Here is a 21,520-nt window from a genome sequence, read left to right on the forward strand (position 1 = left end):
GCATTTAAATGAGGAATATAAAAAAAAACCCTGTAGTTCTGGGGTTGACGGTCACAGTCACGGTGCTGTTATCAGACACTGCCGACTGTCACTGTTCAGTGTCTGTCGTGTTCTATCTTCTTCTCTGAATGTTTGTTGACATCACGCAGCAGGTTTGTATCAGTCTGAGAATGACAAAACGACACAGAAATGTCATTGCTTGATGTGTAGCGCTGTCCGTGGTGCTGATGCAACTGTCAGATAGGGCAGTTGCAGTGACTGTGTTGTACACAGAGATTCAGTCTTTTTTTTTCAGTTTCTTTTGTGTTTCTTATCTCATAATTATTTGAAAAGAACACCTAATTGCGAGATGCTTTTACGACAGAACAGAATCCTTCCCATCTCGAGGCCCGGCCAGTTTCTCTCAGCAATTTCCTCAATGTGCCACGGTAGAGTCAGATTTGAGCACAAAGTTCGCACGTGTTTTGTGAGCACTTGTTGCAGTCTCCGTTCCACGGGGTGGTCATGTTGGCGATAAATCAGCATCTTTATTGCTGACTGTAATATTCTGTTTTCTCTGGGACTTTCCTCTGACTTTATATCAACACTTTATTTTTAGTTTTGCTGTTGAACTGTGCCACCGCGTTTGCTGTCCCGGCATTACTGCACACCTTGAAAAGTTGCAGATACTAAAATAAACCTCTAAAATCATAAAAAAAATAAATAAAATAAAAACTATACGGTGGAGAGGAACACTGGACACAAGCTGCTCTTTATTTGCAGCCTCTTCCAAGATGCTCGTCCGCCTGCTTTGGACGACTTTAAAAGGAAGTTAGAAACAGGGTGCGAGAAGCTGGTCCTCAGTAGCTGTGAGTCTTATTGGCTCAGCATGAGCTGTGCTCTGAGGAAAAGGCCTGCTGTAATCTTAATAAATAAGAGTTGATTATGTTATGATTCTACACGCTGCAGACCATATACAACCATTAGTGCGTGTCTCCACAGTTGACTATGATGACAAGCTCTTTGCTTCACTTTGTGCGGCAAGCATAATTATACATCAACGTCGGACATGGGGATGATTTACGCCCGGTACTTAGAAATGTAGCCTTTGTAGTCAGTCCCCTGGCAGATGGCAGATCGCGTTTCATTTCCTCTGCTCTACTTGCTGTTGTGACAACACTCGTCTCCTCCGTCAGTCTTGAATGTATTACATCGGTCCTCCTTCTTCCTGAAATGTCCATGTCGTCTTTTTTTTTTCACACTCTTTTCTATAATATGTTGCGCTGGCTAAACTCCTTCGGAGCCCCCGGTGTGAGTCATTAGCATTTTATCTGTGACACACAAGAGAGAAAAGGGCACCTTTTGTGTAAAAATCACTCCCTTTTTTTTTATCAATTTTTCAAAACCTACATTTATTTTCTCATGGGATGGATCAGATTGAGGATTATCGGAAATCAAACTGCCATTTAAGCACAGTTGAAATAAACCAGCACGGAAATTTCAAATGTCAGCCTAGACTGACCTTACCAGTCCAACTTAGGGTCTGTATCATAACTATGGGTCTTTGCTCCAGCAGTTGCATAATGACACAGGAAAATGGCCCTTACACAGCTTGCATGCATTTCTCCAGTTACATGAACTTAGCGCAGGACGGACAGCGGTAAACAAACCACCACCGTTTTTTTTCTTCTTCTAAATGTCATACTAATACTGTCATACTTCCCTAAGTTCCCTTATTGACTCCCTCAGGCTTTGAACTCTCTAGTGATTTTCACAGAAGTGGCTCTTCGGTGTCGTCTTTGGCTGATTGTATTCACCATTAATAAGATATAATTGAACCTCAGCTTTCCAGAGATTGACACGGGTCTTTCTTGACATTTACCCCTCAGGCTAACTGGAATGAATATTCCACCGCCCATCATCAGCAACAAAAACTGGCTGCGGCTGCATTTTGTGACAGAAAGTAACCACCGGCACAAAGGCTTCAGGGCCCAGTATCAAGGTAAGACATCGATTGCTTCATTTGCACATCGTAATAGAAGCCGCCGCCTCTTTCCTTCCACTAAAAAGGACCTTTGCGTGAGACAAAAACAGTCATTACTAAACAGGTTTTTGATCTTTGTTAACTGAATATTAAACAGTTTGGTTAATGCCCCCTCCGGAGAGGCCATGGACCTGTTTCTTGCTTCAAACCGTCGACTTCAAAGGGCCATTTTAATCAAACATTTTAGAGATAAATACTGTAGACTCCCTCCACCCTTCCAAAAACTCAGCTCTGGCAGTCCAGTAATCCATTACCCTCACATTGTTGGCTGGTATGCCTTCAAAATCAGAATATACTGCGCAGCAAACAAGCAAAACGCCTGGACCTGAGCCCGAAGTGAATCCTGCACCTTCATGATAAACAAATTTAATACCAAGAGTTAAATCCATGTGTGGAAATTGGCTGTAAATCAATTGCACTACATTTCTCGTCCTTTGCAGTTCAGTTTTATGCAGTGGGAAATATGTGTTTTTTGAAACTTTCGACAAGCTTTATTTCTCCAATTCTGGGGCAGAGGAGGGTTACGAATGTAGAACCAGCCTCATCTAGTTTCCAAACAGACTCGCAGCTGGATTTGTTTTTCCAACACAATGAGTCGGCCACTTGATGTAAAGTCTTCTTCCGACAGGCTTCAGCCCAGTGTTTTCCAATTCAGAAAGATGCTGTTGTTTGATCTATTATTAATTGCATTTGGCTATTTTGTGGGTGCTCGAAAACGATGACAGCCACTTGCATCACCTGGCTTTTCTTTGCAGTTTGGCCGCTGCTCTGTTTAATTAGGCTGTCTTAAGATTTTGTGTTGCAGTCCTCGGGCTGCTCTTTGATTCTGCGCGCTACTCCGCTCAAAAGCTTGAAAACCATAAAATCTCCTCTGAACAATCAATTTTCCTCCGCTCCTTAATGTGTCTGCGTTATGTTAACAAACAAAGAGAAGTGAGGAACTCATTTCCATTTTGCAGAAGTGTCGGGGCAACCCCTTTAGGATGCATCAGAGAGCCAGTGGACTCATCTCTTTTTGAAGAAGAATGTCCACCAGTAGCAATTACATTTTCATTTTCTACACAGGGCCTTTAGTCTCTTGCAGAGAAAGAAACATTTGTACTGTATCTTCTCACATCTAATACTGTAACTTATTTATCTAATGAACTCTTTCTATTGCTCTCGACCAGTGAAAAGCTCTGGAGAGCTTAAATCCAGAGGGGTAAAATTATTACCAGGAAAGGACAACACTAACAAACTGTCTTTAAGTAAGTCTTTTATGTTTTTCTTATGTAACTGTCTTTGTATGTTTTTTTTTTTTTTTTATTATATTATATATTTTTCATATTATCATTTTAATTCTTTTCTTTTTAATGCAACTAGGGTCACTGTTATTTCCATGTCTCTTTTGGTGCATTATTTGGACTCAAGCTACAGTACTAGATTTTGCAGAAGTGCAGTCACTCTTTCTTTCTGGTCCACTGCAACCCTCGCAGGAATCATCTTTTTTCTTTTTTTTTTATTTGAACAATTCTGTCAGGTCTAAAATCCTGACTGCACCTAACTGATGTCCATGAACTGTGTGATCGACACACACACACACACACACACACACACCACTAGTTGGGTGCCAAGGCAAGTGACCACAATGCTTTGCGTGCGTCTAAAATATTCTAATTGGTTGTGGAGCAGTGCAACTCATAACTCCCGACTGCACCGTGTGCTCAACCCTCTAATTAACAAGCGGTTGTCTAATGAGTGTATCTGTCACACGGTTGGCATCGCACGAGGAATCATTTATGCCCAAGCCTTTAAAACCTGCCAATGACGATGTGTATTGGTGGCTTTCCTACGCAGAGACGCACCACATCAATGACACATTCACTTATTACGAAAAACTCTTAACTGCATTGTTACCCGCAGCAGTTGACTTCAAGGAATCTATGAAGAGAACATGTACAGGTAGAGCTTCTCCCCTCCCTGAAGAATTGCTCTGTGTGCGAGGTAACGTCTCACAGATGATTGTGGATTTGCAGTCGGAAATGCACCACGGTGTGATCCACCCATTTTTTTTTTAATCCATACCTCAGTGAAAGTTGTCCTTCCTATGGAAAGATATCTGTTATTGTCTCTTCACCAATCTGTATCTGCATCGTCAGCAATTATTGTGCAAAGAGGGTGTCAAAGAGTGATTATGAAGCTCCGTCAATTGAGAGCTGAAGGTTATTTAATCCTTTGAGTCCCCACTGGGACCATGTACACTTTCCTCTGCGTTCCTCCAAAAGGAGAGTTGCCTTTACCCTCAGCGTTCACCCAGATATCACAACATGGGAGCGTGTTTTCATAGTGGCGCTGCCAAATAACTGGCAGCTGTTCCCCCTCCGAGTTGAAAACTTGAGAGATGTGGTCAATTTGTATAACTGTGTGATTCCTATGCCCAGATTCTGACGCTGCTAAACATTCAAGCAAACGGGCCAGAGTGCTTTTTTTTTTTTTTACCTCAAAGAAAAAAATTTCAATTCACAGCAACGTCTTTGTTTCCTTTGAAAGTAGAGCAATTTTGGGATTTTTACAATTAAGGCGTCCCTCTCACTGCCCTCTGTGTCCTTCTCTTTCTCCCGTCAGTGAATGAAGGAGGAGTCAAACAGGTCTCTAATTACTGCCCGGACCCGGGGGAACCGGAGAATGGCAAACGGATCGGCTCCGACTTCAGGTAAGTTTTGTGCTCCAGCAGCTGCAGTGACAGAGTTCGGATAGTGGAGGGAAGTGTTGAAAGGTTGAACGTGCCCGCCATGCAAATACAGCAGAATACAATGTCGAACCTGCAGTTCTTTGCAGTTCTTTGCATTTATTTAGCCAGATTTTTCCATGAACAATTGTGTTACGTTCATTTTTTTTAATGTTCATTCGACTCCTGTGAATGTCAACATGTATTCCCTTTAACACGTATTTAAACATCGGTAGCCTCCATCTTTAACACAGATATTTAATTGTGTTGGGTGATGATTTCTCCCTCCTTCTCCTTCCGTATGTCTATGATGTAATTGAGTTGTTTTATGGTTGATATGCAAAAGTGCACATTGCATCAGTCATTTTTTTCCTGTTCTTTTGCTGGGGAACTTCAAGTTAATGTTGTTAGAGTGGAAGGAATTACAAAAAAAAATCTACATTACTACACTACACAACAATTCCTGCTTGTAATAAATGACATCAAATCAATTATTTATCTGATAATTCATCAAATCAAAGACCCTTTCCGAGAAATTGATTGCTTTTTTGGGCGTAATAGTGTTGTTGTTTTTTTCCCCCTCCCAGCATTGGAGCCACTGCTCAATTTACCTGTGATGAAGACCATGTGCTGCAGGGTTCCAAAACGATTACCTGCCAGCGAGTAGCCGAAGTCTTTGCGGCTTGGAGCGACCACAGACCTGCCTGCAAGGGTGAGCCAGGCTTCTGTGGAGCTAATAAAACAGTTTGATTAAGGCACTGCCTCTGGTGAGAGACTCTTTGCAGATAGTGGAAAGTTCATTTTTGTTAATTATGTATGAAAGCCTCTGCTGCAGTGCCGAGCTTTTTCCCATCAAAATGCCCCGTTTTTTTCTGCATCATAATACCTGAAACACCATTTAGAATTTGATTAATGAACATGTAGCAAATGGACTTTTGCAGTGCCAGTGCAACACTATTTAATCTTTTATTATTTTGTTACTATGCCCTGTCTGCATTTTCTCAGTAAATGTACCATTTATTTTCATGTATGACCTTTACAATTTCAGTGGACAGTTTATGGCTCAATATACAGTATGTAATATATGTATTAATATGTAAATATGCGATTGTGTGTGTGTGTGTGTGTGTGTGTGTGTGTGTGTGTGTGTGTGTGATTGTATATCTGTCAGTCTATATGTCTATGGGTATAGACACATGGATTAAACTACGTCAGCACAGTGTTATATTTGATCTTATGTTTGACAGTTTTCTTTGTTCTTTATTTCAGTGAAAACGTGTGGATCAAATCTGCAGGGACCCTCTGGAACCTTCACATCTCCCAACTTCCCCATCCAGTATGAGAGCAACTCCCAGTGTGTGTGGATCATCACGGCCAGTGATCCAAACAAGGTACCACATCTGCTTAAACCAAAGCTTTCATTCTTTTGGTGCACAGGTTTTTTGTGGGTTGGGCTGAAAGGAATATTTACGCCAGAATTCTAAAATACTTGCATAAAACCTACATAAGAGAGGCTTCAAAGAATTCTGAAAATTGGGGAATGCCTGCATGCAGTCACTGCAAAGACAGCTCTGAAGTGAAGGTGACTACACTTGGGCTCTTACAATTGTATGAAGAGCAGCCCAGCCGCTGCCTGCAACCCTCAGGCAACAACCTGCTGCTGCTGCTGCCTGCATCCTTTCAAAAGGTGCCCGGGATTTCTCAGTCTTTTCCCTGCATCTCTGGATTCTCTTCCTGGAAGATCTTTGGTCAGCTGACTCAGTAAATTATTTTATTAAAATCTGCTTCAATGGAAAGTCTTTTCAGGAGTAAACGCATTGTTTTCACTATGTTCTAGAAAACTCTTAAATGTCTTGTTTTTAACGCTGATGTTTTATTCTATTTTGGGGAGAATATGATGCAAAAGGAGAGTGTTAGGAATATTACAGTGAGCTCAGTGGTTTCCTCATCATGGCAGCAGGAGCTTGTGGCTTCACAGGCTGTTCCTTTCATAGGTGACAGGAAAGGCAGTAGTTGTCGAGAGCAGGGCTTCTCAAAGTGGGTGCTGTGACAGCAAGTCAGGGACACCGCAAAGCAATTAGGTAACGAATGGAAATTTCCTGTGTGACTTCCAAAATTATATTATTTAGACATTGGATATTTTAAGAGGCTGAAAAAATCAAAATGAGACAGAGAGTGCATTGTGTTCATGAGACAAAGTACAAGAGATTAGTTTTCAGGTGGCTATGAGTTCCAATAGTTTGCACTTGAAATATGTTTTACATGTGATGAATATATTTAGATAATGTGGCATTACTTATCAATAAAAAAATACATTCAGTCAGCGTTTATAAAACATTAAAACATTTTTAAAGTTAGGACAGTTACAATATGAAGAGGTATACAAAAGATTAAATGCAATGGGAAAATGTCATGATTTAAAGTTGGTGCCATGAATGAAAACCAATTTTTTTTATTGGGTTGCCTTGGACCCAACTAGTTTGGGAACCACTGGTGCCGTCACTGTCAGCAGCTCGGACATACGAAGCACAGGTGTGTCGAAGGTGGCGGTGCTGTCGGTCGACACTGTTGTGCCCAGTATGATCAGCAACACGGGTATGATGTCACCAACTGCAGCTTGCATAAGCAGAGTCCACCTCTGTGGTAAAGTGGCAACCTTGGCAGTCGCCCACAGCACGTATCCAGTCCTGGCAGCCAACCAATGGGAGCGCTCGAAAAGTTTCTGCGGCTTCTGAAAGGCAGCGTTTCCTTGCCGTCGTCACCTCAGTGACTCCCGGAACAAGTGGCTTTATAAGAGCGCAGCGTAGCGGCAGAGACCTGCTTCGCATGTGAAATGCCCTACGCACACTAAACTGAATATTTCATATTTTGGGCACTGTGTTCCACACTGCGCAAGTAAAATCAGATAGAGACGGACTGAAAGGCCCGGAATTTTTTGATCCAGCGTTTTCCTCACCAATTAATGCCATTCCCAGCTGGGATTAGGCTGAACTTACGCTGTGGGTTAGTAAACTACTCGCCTTTGACTTTTCCCCTCTTGTGGCATTGAGCTTATGCAAAGGAACTCCCCTAAGTTATACAAATTTATGCACGCATGCTCTTCTTTTTTTTTTTTTTTTTTTTTGCCTATTGGACTTCCCAAAGTGGCGAAAGGTTACATAGAATATGCATGTATTTGGACTCGTCTTGTTGTTACTGTCCCTCATTAATTCACATCGCTGCGGCCCCGCAACTGTTTGCAGCTGAGCGATTCGCCCATCCAGCGTGAGGCGGCTGGAGAAATGAAAATAATGATTAAATGAGAGCACATATTCCCCTCAGTGTGCATGCCAAAGCTGCCTTCCTAATGTCATTACGGCTCTCCAACATCAAGTCGGCCTCTGCCGGCGCGGCGGGGAGTCCCGCGCGCACGAGCGCAGCAGCTAAATATCATTTCGCTGACAAACAATAGCTCACCAACCGGCTCGCATCCAAACTCGGCAGGACTGGCAAGTGCCGTGGCTTTGCGCTGCTGCTCCCGCTTTTCAACAAAACAGACAGTCGAGGAAGCAGCCCGTCGTGCGCCGGTCATCGAGTCGTCACGTCGCCCGCTGCAGACAAAGTGTCTGCTGAGATGATGGCAGATCCATTGTGTTGCGTCTCTGCGGCAGACTCAGTTTGCGCACGATAATTATTGACATCAGCACTTTCTCAAAATAAACGTGTCATCTTTGTGCTTTGTGCATGGGTTTTTTCTCTGAAACGGATATGCCGGCGACAAAAATATCTGCCTGGCATGTGCAAGCGGCCCGTTAAAAGGCTGTGATTCATTGTTTTATCCTTTGAATTTGATTTGTGCTGTAAAATAATGTAAAGATACAGTGTCTTTTTTTCTTCTTCTGTCTAGAGAGATGCGTCTTGGGTCTGCTGTCAGAGCCCGTGAAGTGTTTCTCACAGCATTTTTCAAAGAATTTAATGGGAAGAGTTTGAGTTGAGGTTGTGTTGTAGTTCCTCCATAAATCATAAAAACTTTGAATGTTTTAGTTTTGTTCTACATCAGACGTGAGGCAGGAAAGTCTTCAGTTTTTCTTTTGCTGTGATCGTCCTGTTAAACATTCATCTAAGTCGAGCTGACTCAAGGAAAGCCTTCACTTTTTTATTTGACACAAAAAAACCTTACAAATAATCAGTTTTTACTTCTCAGTCTGACCTTTTTTCAGAATTGAATTCCATTAATAAAATCAACTCAAAATCTTTGACATCTGTGAAAGAACACCGATAAAATCTACTTCTCCTTCTTCAGGTCATTCAGATCAACTTTGAAGAGTTCGACTTGGAAATTGGGTACGACTCCCTCACAATTGGAGATGGAGGAGAAGTTGGTGATTCTAAAACTATAATACAAGTGTAAGTATTCTTTCACTTTTCTTTTCTTTTTTTTTAGGATCTGCAGCTGTGTTTGTTGGATCGGTGTTTTGTTATTTGAAAAGGTCAAACCAAACTCTGCAGGGAACTTATAATGGATTAATTAGTAAATTAAATAAGAAGCTACACAATACTTCATCCTCCCTTGCCACTATCCATTTTTTGCCCGAGCACAAGAATATTCATTACAGCATGTAAATATTGACTATATGTTGTACTTGGATTGCTGAGATTTCGCTCCATTTGGACTGTTAAGTTTTGTGCATATAAATTGTACGCGCAATGTAAACTATACAAATGTGAGCACTCGCAGCTCTGTCCTGCCAGGAGACGCGACGAGATCACAGGCTAATGACTTTGTAGCTGAGGCTAATGTTAAGGGCACATGATGAATTCAGCAAGCGTTCTCATTCTTAATTGTGTACAGTCAGAGAGCAGATACTGTGCGTGTGTAGTTAGCAGAAATTAAAGGGGATAATTGATACGCTGTTGATGCAAGTCTTTTTTCCAATTAATTGTTTTGCGGTAACTCAGGCGTGGAATCATAGCAACAGACAATACAGACTTTCTAATGAAGAGCAGACTGTAAATAGACGTTATGACAATTTCCAGTTCCATTATTTTAAGAGAAAAATGTCTCGTTCATAAGTGTTTGGTAGCTTCTATATTAATGAAAAACTAGAACTTCTATAATTTTTTTTATTCTAAAAGTATATTTGTTAACATCAGTGTTTCAATTTATGAATTTATACATTTATTTCAAATCTAAAAATGCCATTGCTGTGCACCAGTTACAAGCGATAAAACTGAAAAGTCATTGTTTTCAGTAGGGGGATTCCAAACTAGACTGTGACCTGAAATGTATTTAATATATAATATCACAGACATTGACAACTGCTTTGCAATGTGTTTGTCTCCTGTGACCTCCAGGCTGACTGGGAGCTTTGTACCAGACCTGATCGTCAGCATGTCCCATCAGATGTGGCTTCACCTTCAGTCTGACGAGAGTGTGGGCTCAATTGGCTTTAAGATCAACTATAAGGGTACACCGGCCGATATGATCTCTGCTTATTTTTCTCACGCCTGGATCTGTCTCATTCAGAAAACTGATGCTTTCACTGTCCTGTCCATCTGTCGCTCTGCCCGTCTTGCCTGAAATATCTCCACCACCCAGCCAGGCTCGCACACTCCTCACCTGGACCTTTATAGATAATGTTACAGAGGGAAGTGAGGGGTGAAAGTAGCTTGAAGGACTTGGCTAGACCTTAATCCTCTTCTTTTCCTTCTCCCTTCTTTCCCCTCTTACTGCCGCCGACTGACTCCCACTCCCGCAGAGATTGACAAAGAGAGTTGCGGAGACCCAGGGACGCCCCTGTACGGCTTCCAGGAGGGCAGTGGCTTTCTGAATGGAGACGTTCTTCGCTTCGAGTGCCAGTTTGGGTTTGAGCTCATCGGCGAGAAGATGATAACCTGCCAGAACAACAACCAGTGGTCGGCCAACATCCCCATCTGCATTTGTGAGTCCAACACTTGATTGTATTGTTTAAGAAAACGAAAATAGTAGTGACCAGTCATGTTTTGGCAAGATCTCACATTCACACTCACACCTTGTTGGTAAATAATGAAATTAAACAAGGTCCATTTGAAGCAGAGGAAAGTAAGTCAAGCAACAGAGATTTTTAATGAACACTGTTTTTTTCTCCACATTCGGCACAGCGTTCCTGTGAGTTATGTCTTATCACATACAGTATATTACATCCGGGAGGGGGGGGGGGAAATCTTTTTTGTCAAGTGAAATGCGCCCACTGGGACGCTGATCACTTGTCTGTATTTTTGAGGATTCAATCCGGAGCCCCTTTCCCCCCTCGCAGCTTCTTGTCTCCAGCCAGTCAGCACCCGTGGGAACACGCTTGTCTCCTTATCGCTGAGCTGGTTACACACTGCTGACAGTTTGTTTCTGTCCTGCACTTTTTAGTCCGAGCCTGTCATGGCAGGAATCCACAGTGTACATAGTCACATGATCAGTCGCTGTGTAGCTGCGAAACAAACTCCCTTGCTGTCACAGCTTTTTGATAGATATTTCCATTTTTTTCTCTTTTTATTCCGCCAGTCCCCTGTTTCTCCAACTTCACGGCGCCGATGGGGACCGTGCTCTCTCCCGACTACCCAGAGGGCTACGGGAACAACCTCAACTGCGTTTGGCTGATCATCTCCGAGCCCGGCACCAGAATTCACCTGGCGTTCAACGACTTTGACCTGGAGCCTCCCTACGACTTCCTCACCATCAAAGACGGCGAGCAGTCGGGAACCACGCTGATGGGCCGCTTCTCCGGCGCCGAGGTTCCCTCTCACCTCACATCCAACAGCAACGTCCTGCAGCTGGAGTTTCAGGCCGATCACTCCATGTCTGGCAGAGGATTCAACATCACCTACAGCAGTAAGATCCTGCTTGATGAATTTATTGTAGCTCTTCTTTATGTGGAATGTTTAATCAATAAACATATCCAGCGTGATGGGTTTCTGATGGGTTGGATGAGGTTTGTACGAGGCCCTGCACTCATTCACACTCTGGTCCCGTTTGTTCTCATTTTTAGCTCAGGCTAATTGACTGCACTGCGTGTGAAGCTTAAGTGCCTCAACAAAACAGTGCACGCTGTTCCTGAGACCTCACGCAACGCCGCTGTAATAGTTTTTTATCATTATGGCGACGGCACAACGAGGTTCGATTGACATTCTCGCGTACACAGTCTCGACCTCGTTTGATTTTCCTTTTTTCTCCCTGGTTGCAAACATCCATTTTCCCTTTTATCTGCCTGCCCCTCAAGGACGCCATTCTTCATTGCGCACAAGACGAGTTGTCGCTAGATCTTGTTCCTTTTTTCTTTTCATCACAAGCCTTTGGGCGTAATGAGTGCCCCGACCCGGGCATACCTTTGAACGCCAGGCGCTTCGGAGACAGTTTCCAGCTGGGGAGCTCCATATCTGTGGTCTGCGAGGAAGGCTTCATTAAGACCCAGGGAGCCGACACCATCACTTGCCATTTGGAGGAAGGCAAGGTGATGTGGAGTGGTCTCATTCCCAAGTGTGAAGGTATGAACTACTCGAAAAAAAAAAAGCCTGACAAGTGTTTGTTTGGTAAGAAAGAAGGCACAGATCAAAATAGAAAGCAGCTGTAAGAGCACAGCTGTGGATGCTGTGTGAACCCGAACCAGGCGGATTGCTGGCATTTGGCCAGGTCTGGTCCTGTGTTTACTCACATTTGTTCTCCTCAGTGTGTTTCATGTGAACAAAGACCATATTTGCTCTCCTCGTCTCTGCTGGTCTCTTCTTTACTACCTTTAAAGGGTGCTATTATGAGAAAACTGGGGAAGAGAGCCAAAATGGCCTCTTCAGGCTGAGTGAGAGAAACACTCGTTTTCTATGGCCTGTACAGCTCAATCAAGGAGTTTCTTTTTGACCAAACAAACCTTGTTTATTGTTGGAAGTAGAGTTTTTATTACATCTGCAAATATCTGGACATATTGAGGATTATTGCTATTTTGTCTTCACACGTTCCACCATTCTTCCACCTCTTTGCCCGTTCAGCTCCGTGCGGAGGTCACTACTCAGGGCCGTCTGGTGTCATCCTTTCCCCGGGGTGGCCAGGCTACTACAAAGACTCCCTCAGTTGTGAGTGGGTCATTGAGGCTGAGCCAGGAAACTCCATCAAGATCAGCTTTGACAGGTTTGTGAGACAGTTCTTCAACTACTGAGCTGTGGAAACAAAGATATAGGCAGGGCTTGCGCTGACTTTTTTTGTGCGTGCGTGCTAGTCCACTGTTGTACTGCATCACTCAGCCGCAGTCTCCTATTTATACAGACACATATATGTGCTTTGTTCTGAAAACAATACATGGTGGCTTAGATTCAGGGCAACCCTTGTGTGAGTTTTAAAGCCATGAGTGTTCTGTTTTGTTTTGGGTTTTTTTTGCTTTTGTTTTCTCTGTCTGTGAAATGTCAGTGCAAAATAAAAGGAAAATCTAAATCTTTATATTTTATCAGAACAGAGATAAGAACTGCGTCTCAGTGCTGCGGCATCTTTTGTGAACAAAGAAGTTGTTGTTTCCCGTAAGGGAAACTCTCCTCCTTGCCTTGATAACATGAAGACGGGTGACCCTTTCCTGCCGCGTGGTATTTTTCCACAAAATTGATGGTGATAAAGGAACAAGGGCTGATGCCACTTGCATGATGTAGAGACCGGAGGCTGAATACGGATCTATACCGTGTCAGATTTCCAAGAAGATCATTGATCTCCTGCTATTGCAATAATTGGTGCGCCAAAAGCTATTTTAGTGCCTCTCAAAGCTACTCCTTCTCATTTGTCTCTTTAAAGTCAACCCATTTTCTTTCTGGACTCTATGAGCTGGATACCTTTAGAATTTCTAATCTGTCAAAGATGTATTTTTTGGAATGCAAGTAGGTATCTATTCTGCAGCTCACTTTCTCTGCTTTTTTCTGTCTGTTAAGGTTCCAAACTGAATTGAGTTATGATTTCCTGGAGGTACACGATGGTTCCAATCTGCTCTCGCCCCTGATTGGATCGTTTAATGGCACTCAAGTTCCACAGTTCCTCTTCAGTAGCAGTAACTTTCTTTATCTGTTATTCACCACTGATAACAGTCGATCAAACAGTGGCTTCAAGATATTCTATGAAGGTAAGAATATGCTACTATTTTCTTTTTACTTCTAATTTGGGTTTTTTTGGGTTGCAGTGACTGAAAAAAAATGGATAATTGGAATCTGAAGCTGCCAAATGCACAAAGCCAAAGGGTTTATTTGATGTTGTATGCATGTGGGAGCAGCAAGAATGGTGCTCTTGGAGTCGGTGTTAATTAATTGTTTTGCTGGCATGAGCCAGAAATGCCAGGGTTCATTTTTTTGTCCCAGTCGACCTCTGGTTGTAAATAGAATCAAGTCAAAATTTCATCTTTTCAAATGTTTGTTTTTTAACTGGCTTAAATACTTTGGTGTCAGGATAAAGTTCTGTTAATTTTATGAATAAAGACTCAAAACTGAGACCCTCAACAATTATCTTTTTCAAATTATAAAAAAAAATAACACAATTAAGAATTTATTTAATTAATTTAAACAAACTTAAATAAATTTTCGTTTATCTGTGTTTTGTCATCTGTTGACAGTTAAATAATGTCATTTTGGTGCAGCCGCTGGACATTGATGTATGTTAAGGTGATGGTCTTTGAAAAAGGGAAAACAACCAGCATGTTCTGGACATGGAGATTTATTTTCGCAATTATTTGCACTCTCACCATTTAGCCTTGTCACTCTGATGTGATTCATAAGGTGGAATTTGTCATTATGCCTGTATTATTGACTGAAGGCAACCCGCAAGTGCGTTTGCCTTATTGTGTTTTCACTCTCAAGTGCATCTTTCTTTTGTTGATGAGACGACTGAAAAGCAATAACAGTAAGATCATGTTAGCTGCTTCCACTGCAATTTAGAGCATATTTTATTACTAAAATGCTTTAGGGGGACCTGGCATAGTTCATTTGTAAAATTGGCCCTCGATAGTGTGGCTAAGAGTTCTAGCAATTGCAAGTGAACACAGTCATATGGCTATGACATATAACGTGAGGTTGTTTTACAAAGTAAAGAGGATATTATAGAATGCAGTATGCGTGACACTATATTTCATTTGTGTTTAATCTCACTCCTCCACTTCGCATTTTCTCAATATCATTAGTTTTTTATCCCGACCACAATTTGTCCTCGAGAGGCAGGTGCCAGCAGTGATCAATGAGCGCCTTTTACCTCGGGCACGCTCAGGCAAAATCAATTTGTATTCCAACAAAACATACCAAGTATTACTCAACAAAGGCAATATAAATATCCCGGAGGAAGCCATCTGTGCAAGAGTACTGTTAGCACTGTAAGCCATGTATAGCTCACCGACTGCTGAGTGTGAGTGGGTGCTGTGTTACCTTTGATGTTCCATGTTTCTGATGCAACGCTATGCAGCAACAAGACTTCCCTTTGCCATGATGCAATACCGCCAACGCCTAGGTAGTTTATCACAATTTTTTCCCGCCGTACCAGTATATTGCGTTCTATATAGTAATGAACTGCGTCAATGAGAATATCAAGTAGTCACATAGACGCCGGATCAAATTCACCCCAGGACATCCTGTCCAGCAGTTATGCCTGTGTTAAAACCTTTAGTGCCTCATATCTTGACTAATAACCTGCCTCCACAAGAGCCAAAAGACCTTTTTGAGTCAAATGGCAAAAATAAGTGAAAAAGGTTAATTTTACTTCCACTCTTATCGGCAGGGAGCTCATTTAAGGAAAGTGTCACAGACGCTGACAGCTGCTGCTAACAGCCACATCATTTCCAACTCCATGGTTTCTGTCTCCTCCAAGTCCACTGACTAGCTCAACACCAGCCACCCTCAAAACTCCATGATTAAGTGTCTCATGTTGGCATAGTCAAACACAGTCATCAAAGAAGCATGTTTATACTGTAGCAAAGAGTACATACAGTGTGTTTATGGTCAGAAGGACAGAATGGTCACAAATGTCGTCTCTACCCATCTGTCACTTGCAATAAGTAACAAGTTCATAACTTGACTAAAGGAGAGCACCGATTAAAACTTAACTGGAGTCGACCAGGCTAATGTGTATATATATATTTATATATATGTATATATATATATATATATATATATATATATATATATATATATATATATATATATATATATATATATATATATGAAGATTGAAACCACCCATTCACCCTGAAGGAGCCCAAATCTGCTTCTGTGATGTTCTATATTCAAGTGAACGGTGCTATCAATTTATCACATAGCTGTAGTTGTCTGAATTGTGTCCCTTTTTGTAAAATATGTATTTGAATTATATTTTTAATGCATTTTTTTGCTATTTAAAATAAGTACTTCATGTCAAAAGTTCAAATAAAAGCCAAAGTAAGTCTCTAACTTAAAAATGCTTTCTGTTCCTCTCTAATGTATGCAACCTGAGACCTACCTTTTTGGCGATGACTGTAATAACATCAAAGGTTTCCCCCCCCCCCGTTCATTTGAATTTGGCCTAGAAATTCTCCTGATTTCAAAAATAGAACTGCTACTTCATGTCTCCCGAATGCCGTAAGACTCGGGTTGTGCCTCCGTCGCTCAACACTCCACAAGTAGGTATAACAAGTGGAATCCAATCTGACATGCTTTTACTAATAGACTGGAAAAAATAAGTCACTTGACGAAAATTAAGTTTGTCCGCTGCATAGAAAGCCGTATGATTCATCACAATGAAATATTTATGCACAACCCAAAGCACAGATCATGAAACTGCTGAGTTACAAGAGAACTTGAAAAATGCAATGAAAATGCACCACTTAACGAGAAGCATTCAATATGACACTGGATATATTTTTTCCCCTAGTGGTCACCCTGGACACATACTCCTGTATGGACCCTGGTATCCCAGTGAACGGCATCAGGTTGAGCCATGATCTGTCCATCGGCTCCACGGTGTCCTTCCAGTGCGACACAGGATACCGGCTGAGCCACGACGAGCCGCTTGTTTGCGAGAAGAACCACTTTTGGAGTCACCCTCTGCCAACCTGTGACGGTAAGTGCACCAGTTGAGTTCAAGCCGGTTTTGTCCATTATCTTATACAGAAGAGGGATCATGGCAAAAGGCCAATTTGGCAAAATGTTGAACTGTCTCTTTAAGGGAGTCTGTCACGAGAAAGAGGTCTTCAAATGAATGTTGCAAAAAGCAACTTTCCTCTCGGAGCAGCAGCGCCTTCCATTGCTTTATTTATTGTCGAGTCTCTGAAAAGTGGAGTCACGGATGTGCTGGCAGGAAGTTGCAGCTATTACCCTCAGCAGGTCTTTTTTTTTGTTTTCTTCTACCAAAGAACTTGGGGATCTTGTGAACTATTTAAAATATTCACGTTATGCTCGGCTGCAAATCTTCCAGTTCAGGGTTTATTTTCCTGAAAATATGCTTTGCATGCATTGTCACGCGAGGTTTTCTCCCATTGTGCCGTTCAAAGGCAATCATGGAAATAATTGCGGGTATCGCGGCTGCAACTCACAAAACCGCAAAGCGCGTCTATGATCCGATTTCACCCATCGCTCAGTTTGAAAACATTTAACAAGCAGAAGACATGCAAGGATGGCGGTGGCGCGCCGCATCGTGCATGCGATGCAGCCGCGGCCAGACGGGCAGCTCTGGAACATCTAAGGTGGTTTTGCTTGCCGAGGTGGGTGAGTGCCAGATGTCCTGGCTCTCTGCCCACAGGGCCTCCAAAGTGGATTGTTTGCCAAGTGCACTCATCCACTTTTAATGACTTTATGTAATTTTGGCCCATCAATAATGTATCTGTTTTAATTTTGTTGGCGGTTAAGGATTCAGGCATTGATGCGCCGCGCCTACTGGAGAACTCAAGCGTGGGGGAGGTGTGTGTGTGTGTGTGTGGGGGGGGGGGGGGCAGATAAGAGGGCTGTGGTTGTGTGCAGCTGTGGAGCCTCGGGCGTCTCAGTGATCCTCCACAGCATCAGCTGACACCTATTTCCTTGAGAATGAGAGCGCGGAGAAGAATCAAGCTTTTCATATTTATTGAGATTGTTGTTTTGACAAAGACGTTGAGCCGGTCACCCGCGTAGAACACATGCTCAGCCGACCGCAACGAAACAAAAGGCTTGTCAAAGCACCTCAGTGCGGTATTTACTTACTGCGACCTTTTCAGTTGGAACGCGATGGAAGCCCAAGAAAAGTATTAGCCGCTCGAAACAATCAAAGAAAAAAGAAAAGTTCACTCAGAGCCGCCATTAACCCCACTGTCCTCAGTCTCTAATGGCAGTGGAGATCTACCTCATTAACTTGAGTTGATGAGTTAAGGCGCTTGGTAAAGACGGTGAAGTTATTTGTAACTTGGCCGTCATGATTGTGGCCCCGTTGGTGCTGCGAGTGCGTCAATCCCCCCCCCAAGACCAAACGCTCTCAAATTATTATCCCACAATATGCGGATGCATAAACGAATGAATAATTTAGTGTTTCTGGCTATGGGATTGGTTGGCTGGTGGAAAAAAAAAAAATACATATTGTGTTGCAAAGTTGCAGGTGCGCATCAAAAGTGGCAGGGCGTGATGTAATATGAGTGGAATGCATTATTCATTCAGACGGCTGTTTGCGGCTGAAGGATTTATTGGTTCACTTATCGGCGCCCATCGTTCATTATCTCCTTCCTCCCTATTCAGCATCCTGCGGTGGGGATATCAGAGGACCGAGAGGGATCATCCTATCGCCAGGCTATCCAGAGCTCTATTCCAACTCTCTTAACTGTACGTGGACTGTGGAGGTCAGCCATGGAAAAGGTAGGAAAAAAACCCACTAGAATAGCAAAGCATCACACGTATGCAATTTGGGTCCTGGAGCGAGAGACTCGTGAGCTCCCTGCAAGGAGGAAAAAAAAAATGCCTGCAGAATAAGAGATATATTTAAGACACGTGAATTTTCACTTGCAGGGATTTCGATTAGCGCACGTCTTTTGCATTCACGATAGCACTTGGCGGCCCTATCAACGGCCAATTAACTGCACCATATATTAAAACAACAGCCTTACCAGCGATTGAAAGAGCATTTGCAGGAACCTATTATTCTAAAATGAGAAGTGTATCGCCTACGTATTTCGCTAAAGCAGAAATGATTTATATGCACTTAATTCAAATCTGTGGCAAATGGCCAGAATAATATTACAGACTGAGGTGGTAACATAGTCAAACATGAACTGTGTGATTCCTTCGAGCTACGCATTACAATTGGAGAACTGGGTTTTAATGTGTTGGTCTTTCCTATCAGCAGGTCCTGCGCTAGAAAAACTATTTAAGTCAATATTATACGGTGGTCCACTTTCTTTTTTAATCAATGAGAGCTTTTTGCAGCATTCACTACTCCGAATTCAATCACCTTTTCACCTGGCTCATTTAGCAACTTTGATATTTGAGAAGATTTTCTGCAAGGAGAAGCCAGTATCTGGGGTTTCTCTACACATCAATATTTTTTCATTGCTTTTGTTATCGAGGCGTTTACTATCAGTTATGTGATCAGCAGCTGGGATTATTCCCAAGACGCGCTGATCGTGTCTGGCCCTCCATGCTTTCTCTTCCTCATAAAGATTATGATTTCATGGGTTAGAGCACATAGTAGTACATCGGTTTTCTTTCATTTCATCTTTGACCGCAGGTGTCGTCTTTTGAATGTGAGTAATGAAATGAACTATTTCTTTGCTGTTTCTGTTTGTTAGAATGTGATACAGCCGGGAATTTTTGTGCGCTTCACCACAAAAAGGGAAGGAAGGAATTGTGATTGTGCGCACTTAGCTTTTGAACGCTTTCATGAACAAAGCTAACCGTGCGCGTGAACAGTGAATCACCACCTGTGCCGCATTCACAACTAACACAGAAGTGCAGACATTTAGTGCATTAAGTCGTCTTCTCCTGGCCACAAACACTGAAGGAGTGTTTACTAGCACCTGTGTGCGACGTGTTGCAGCTCTCGGCTCATTGCAAATCACACAAGCTACGAGAATATCAGAATTTTGCCAAACACGGGATGGTGAACGTTCACCCCGCTGTCCTGCTTAGTGGATGATGGATTGTTTTTTTTTTTTTATGTTGAGTTGAGTTGAGCTTATTTTATTTTTCAATTCAAGAGGCTAATTTTATCTTTTCATGTGTGTGAAAATTAACTCAACAGTAATTGAAGGAGAGGAAAAATTGCTACAAGCTCAAGAGGAGCACACACACACACACACACACACACAAGTAGCTTTAAAGACATGCAATATCCTAGTGAATCGTCTTCCAGCCTCTGAATGATTATTTTGAAGATCTTTGAAGTAGTTCAGTATTTATCATCAGGACGAACGTGTCTGGTGAGCGTGCTGTGCATGATGCTAGCTATACCCTCTGGAATATAAAACCAAAGCATCTAATGGGCGCAGCAGCGATTTCCCCCCTTCATTATTCAGGAAATCGTGCAGCAAAGCAGTCAGTTCTTGGCATTATAGCCAAATATAAATGCACACTGCAAATGGACCATTTACCAGAGGCATCTCTACTGAATATATGCTGCACTAACTACTGGGTAAATCTTGGTATTAATGGCTTTGTAATTATTACATACACTCAACATTCCTGCTTACCTGCAGCTAAACTCAGGCTTTTACATGGGCCAGTGTGGTGATTGCAGTCCTAGTGTAGAATGATTATTTGCTTGCAGTGTCTGTGATTTAATTGCCGTATTTCAGGGCACTATTAGTCATTTTGCCATCCATTTTATGGCTGTTTGGTCCTTCTATTATGTAAGTGAGCCAAGCAGCGTCTTGGACGTTATGGACTCGTGTTCCAACAGACTCAACAGATGAGTGTTTATTGTGCTGAGAAGCAGCCAACTGGCCACCAGGAAGCTGATAAAAGTGTTACTGGATCAGATTTACATTGTGGACAGGGAGACGGTATATACCAGCCTACACTCTGTGCTTCAGTCGAGTATAAATGTCCATTTGGATCAAACAAAAAAAATCTTGAACAACATCACCAACCTAAACGTTGCAATGCACAATAATACACATGTATTGAGAGTGCTTAGTGTTGGAAATCGTATTTCAATCCATAGTAAACAATCTGCTTGGGTCAAATGTTCAGCGGCGTGAAGAGGCTATTTTTAACACTCAGCCGCGATTCTCTTTTCACTCCTCAAGGTGTCCAGTTCACTTTCCATTCCTTCCACCTGGAGGACCACCACGACTACCTCCTGATAACAGAAAATGGCAGCTTCGCACAGCCGCTGGCCCGACTCACTGGCTCGGAGAGGCCTGCACCCGTCAACGCCGGCCTGTATGGCAACTTCAAGGCCCAGCTGCGCTTCATTTCTGACTTCTCCATATCGCTTCAGGGATTCAACATCTCCTTCTCAGGTATAAAGGCACGGACAAGGGGGTAGGGGAAGGGGAGGAGGGGGGGGGGGGGGAGGCGGCATCCGCTCACATGTAGACCGTGGGCGGCGATGTTAAGACGAAGGGGGTGGACGGCGGGGTGAGAGACGCCCTGACAGACGGGGCAGACGCCGGCGAGATGAAGAGCGGTAATCCCCCTCTGAAGCGGCGCAAGGAGGGACGGGTCGGTGGGAACGGGCAGCGGGGGCCCATTTGGTAGACGCCACCTCTGGCCGTGTCGATCACAGGATAATTGAGAGACGACGAGACCGCGCAGGTAGAGGTTGTCCGACCGTGATGGGAGCCATCATCAAAGCGTGGCCATGTGGGTCAGTGTCCTCAGGACTGAGGGGGGCGAGAGCAGGA

The 21,520-nt window shown here is 42.9% G+C and overlaps 1 protein-coding gene across 6 annotated transcripts in view; it reads left to right on the top strand.

Moving 5' to 3' along the window:
* The window catches only part of LOC142879402 (CUB and sushi domain-containing protein 3-like), a 194,173-nt gene that overhangs the window by 49,027 nt on the left and 123,626 nt on the right, over positions 1 to 21,520 (top strand). For 4 of the 6 annotated variants that reach the window (XR_012925297.1, XM_076012676.1, XM_076012678.1 and 1 more), the window contains exons 6-20: positions 1,869 to 1,981; positions 3,193 to 3,270; positions 4,628 to 4,715; positions 5,318 to 5,442; positions 6,000 to 6,121; positions 9,013 to 9,116; positions 10,065 to 10,177; positions 10,469 to 10,651; positions 11,245 to 11,571; positions 12,030 to 12,224; positions 12,720 to 12,858; positions 13,641 to 13,828; positions 16,591 to 16,779; positions 18,417 to 18,533; positions 20,921 to 21,136. Coding sequence is in view for 5 of the 6 variants with exons in the window: in XM_076012676.1 (XP_075868791.1) it covers positions 1,869 to 1,981; positions 3,193 to 3,270; positions 4,628 to 4,715; positions 5,318 to 5,442; positions 6,000 to 6,121; positions 9,013 to 9,116; positions 10,065 to 10,177; positions 10,469 to 10,651; positions 11,245 to 11,571; positions 12,030 to 12,224; positions 12,720 to 12,858; positions 13,641 to 13,828; positions 16,591 to 16,779; positions 18,417 to 18,533; positions 20,921 to 21,136 (2,297 nt within the window). In the remaining variant the exon portion in view is untranslated. The remainder of the gene's footprint in view (positions 1 to 1,868; positions 1,982 to 3,192; positions 3,271 to 4,627; positions 4,716 to 5,317; positions 5,443 to 5,999; positions 6,122 to 9,012; positions 9,117 to 10,064; positions 10,178 to 10,468; positions 10,652 to 11,244; positions 11,572 to 12,029; positions 12,225 to 12,719; positions 12,859 to 13,640; positions 13,829 to 16,590; positions 16,780 to 18,416; positions 18,534 to 20,920; positions 21,137 to 21,520) is intronic. The other 2 variants (XM_076012679.1, XM_076012680.1) reach the window with 1 other exon arrangement.

This window comes from Nelusetta ayraudi, unplaced genomic scaffold (genome assembly GCF_046127955.1).
Source record: "Nelusetta ayraudi isolate G7.1 ecotype Tasmania unplaced genomic scaffold, CSIRO-AGI_Nayr_v1 ptg000136l, whole genome shotgun sequence".
NCBI classification, from domain to species: Eukaryota; Metazoa; Chordata; class Actinopteri; order Tetraodontiformes; family Monacanthidae; genus Nelusetta; species Nelusetta ayraudi.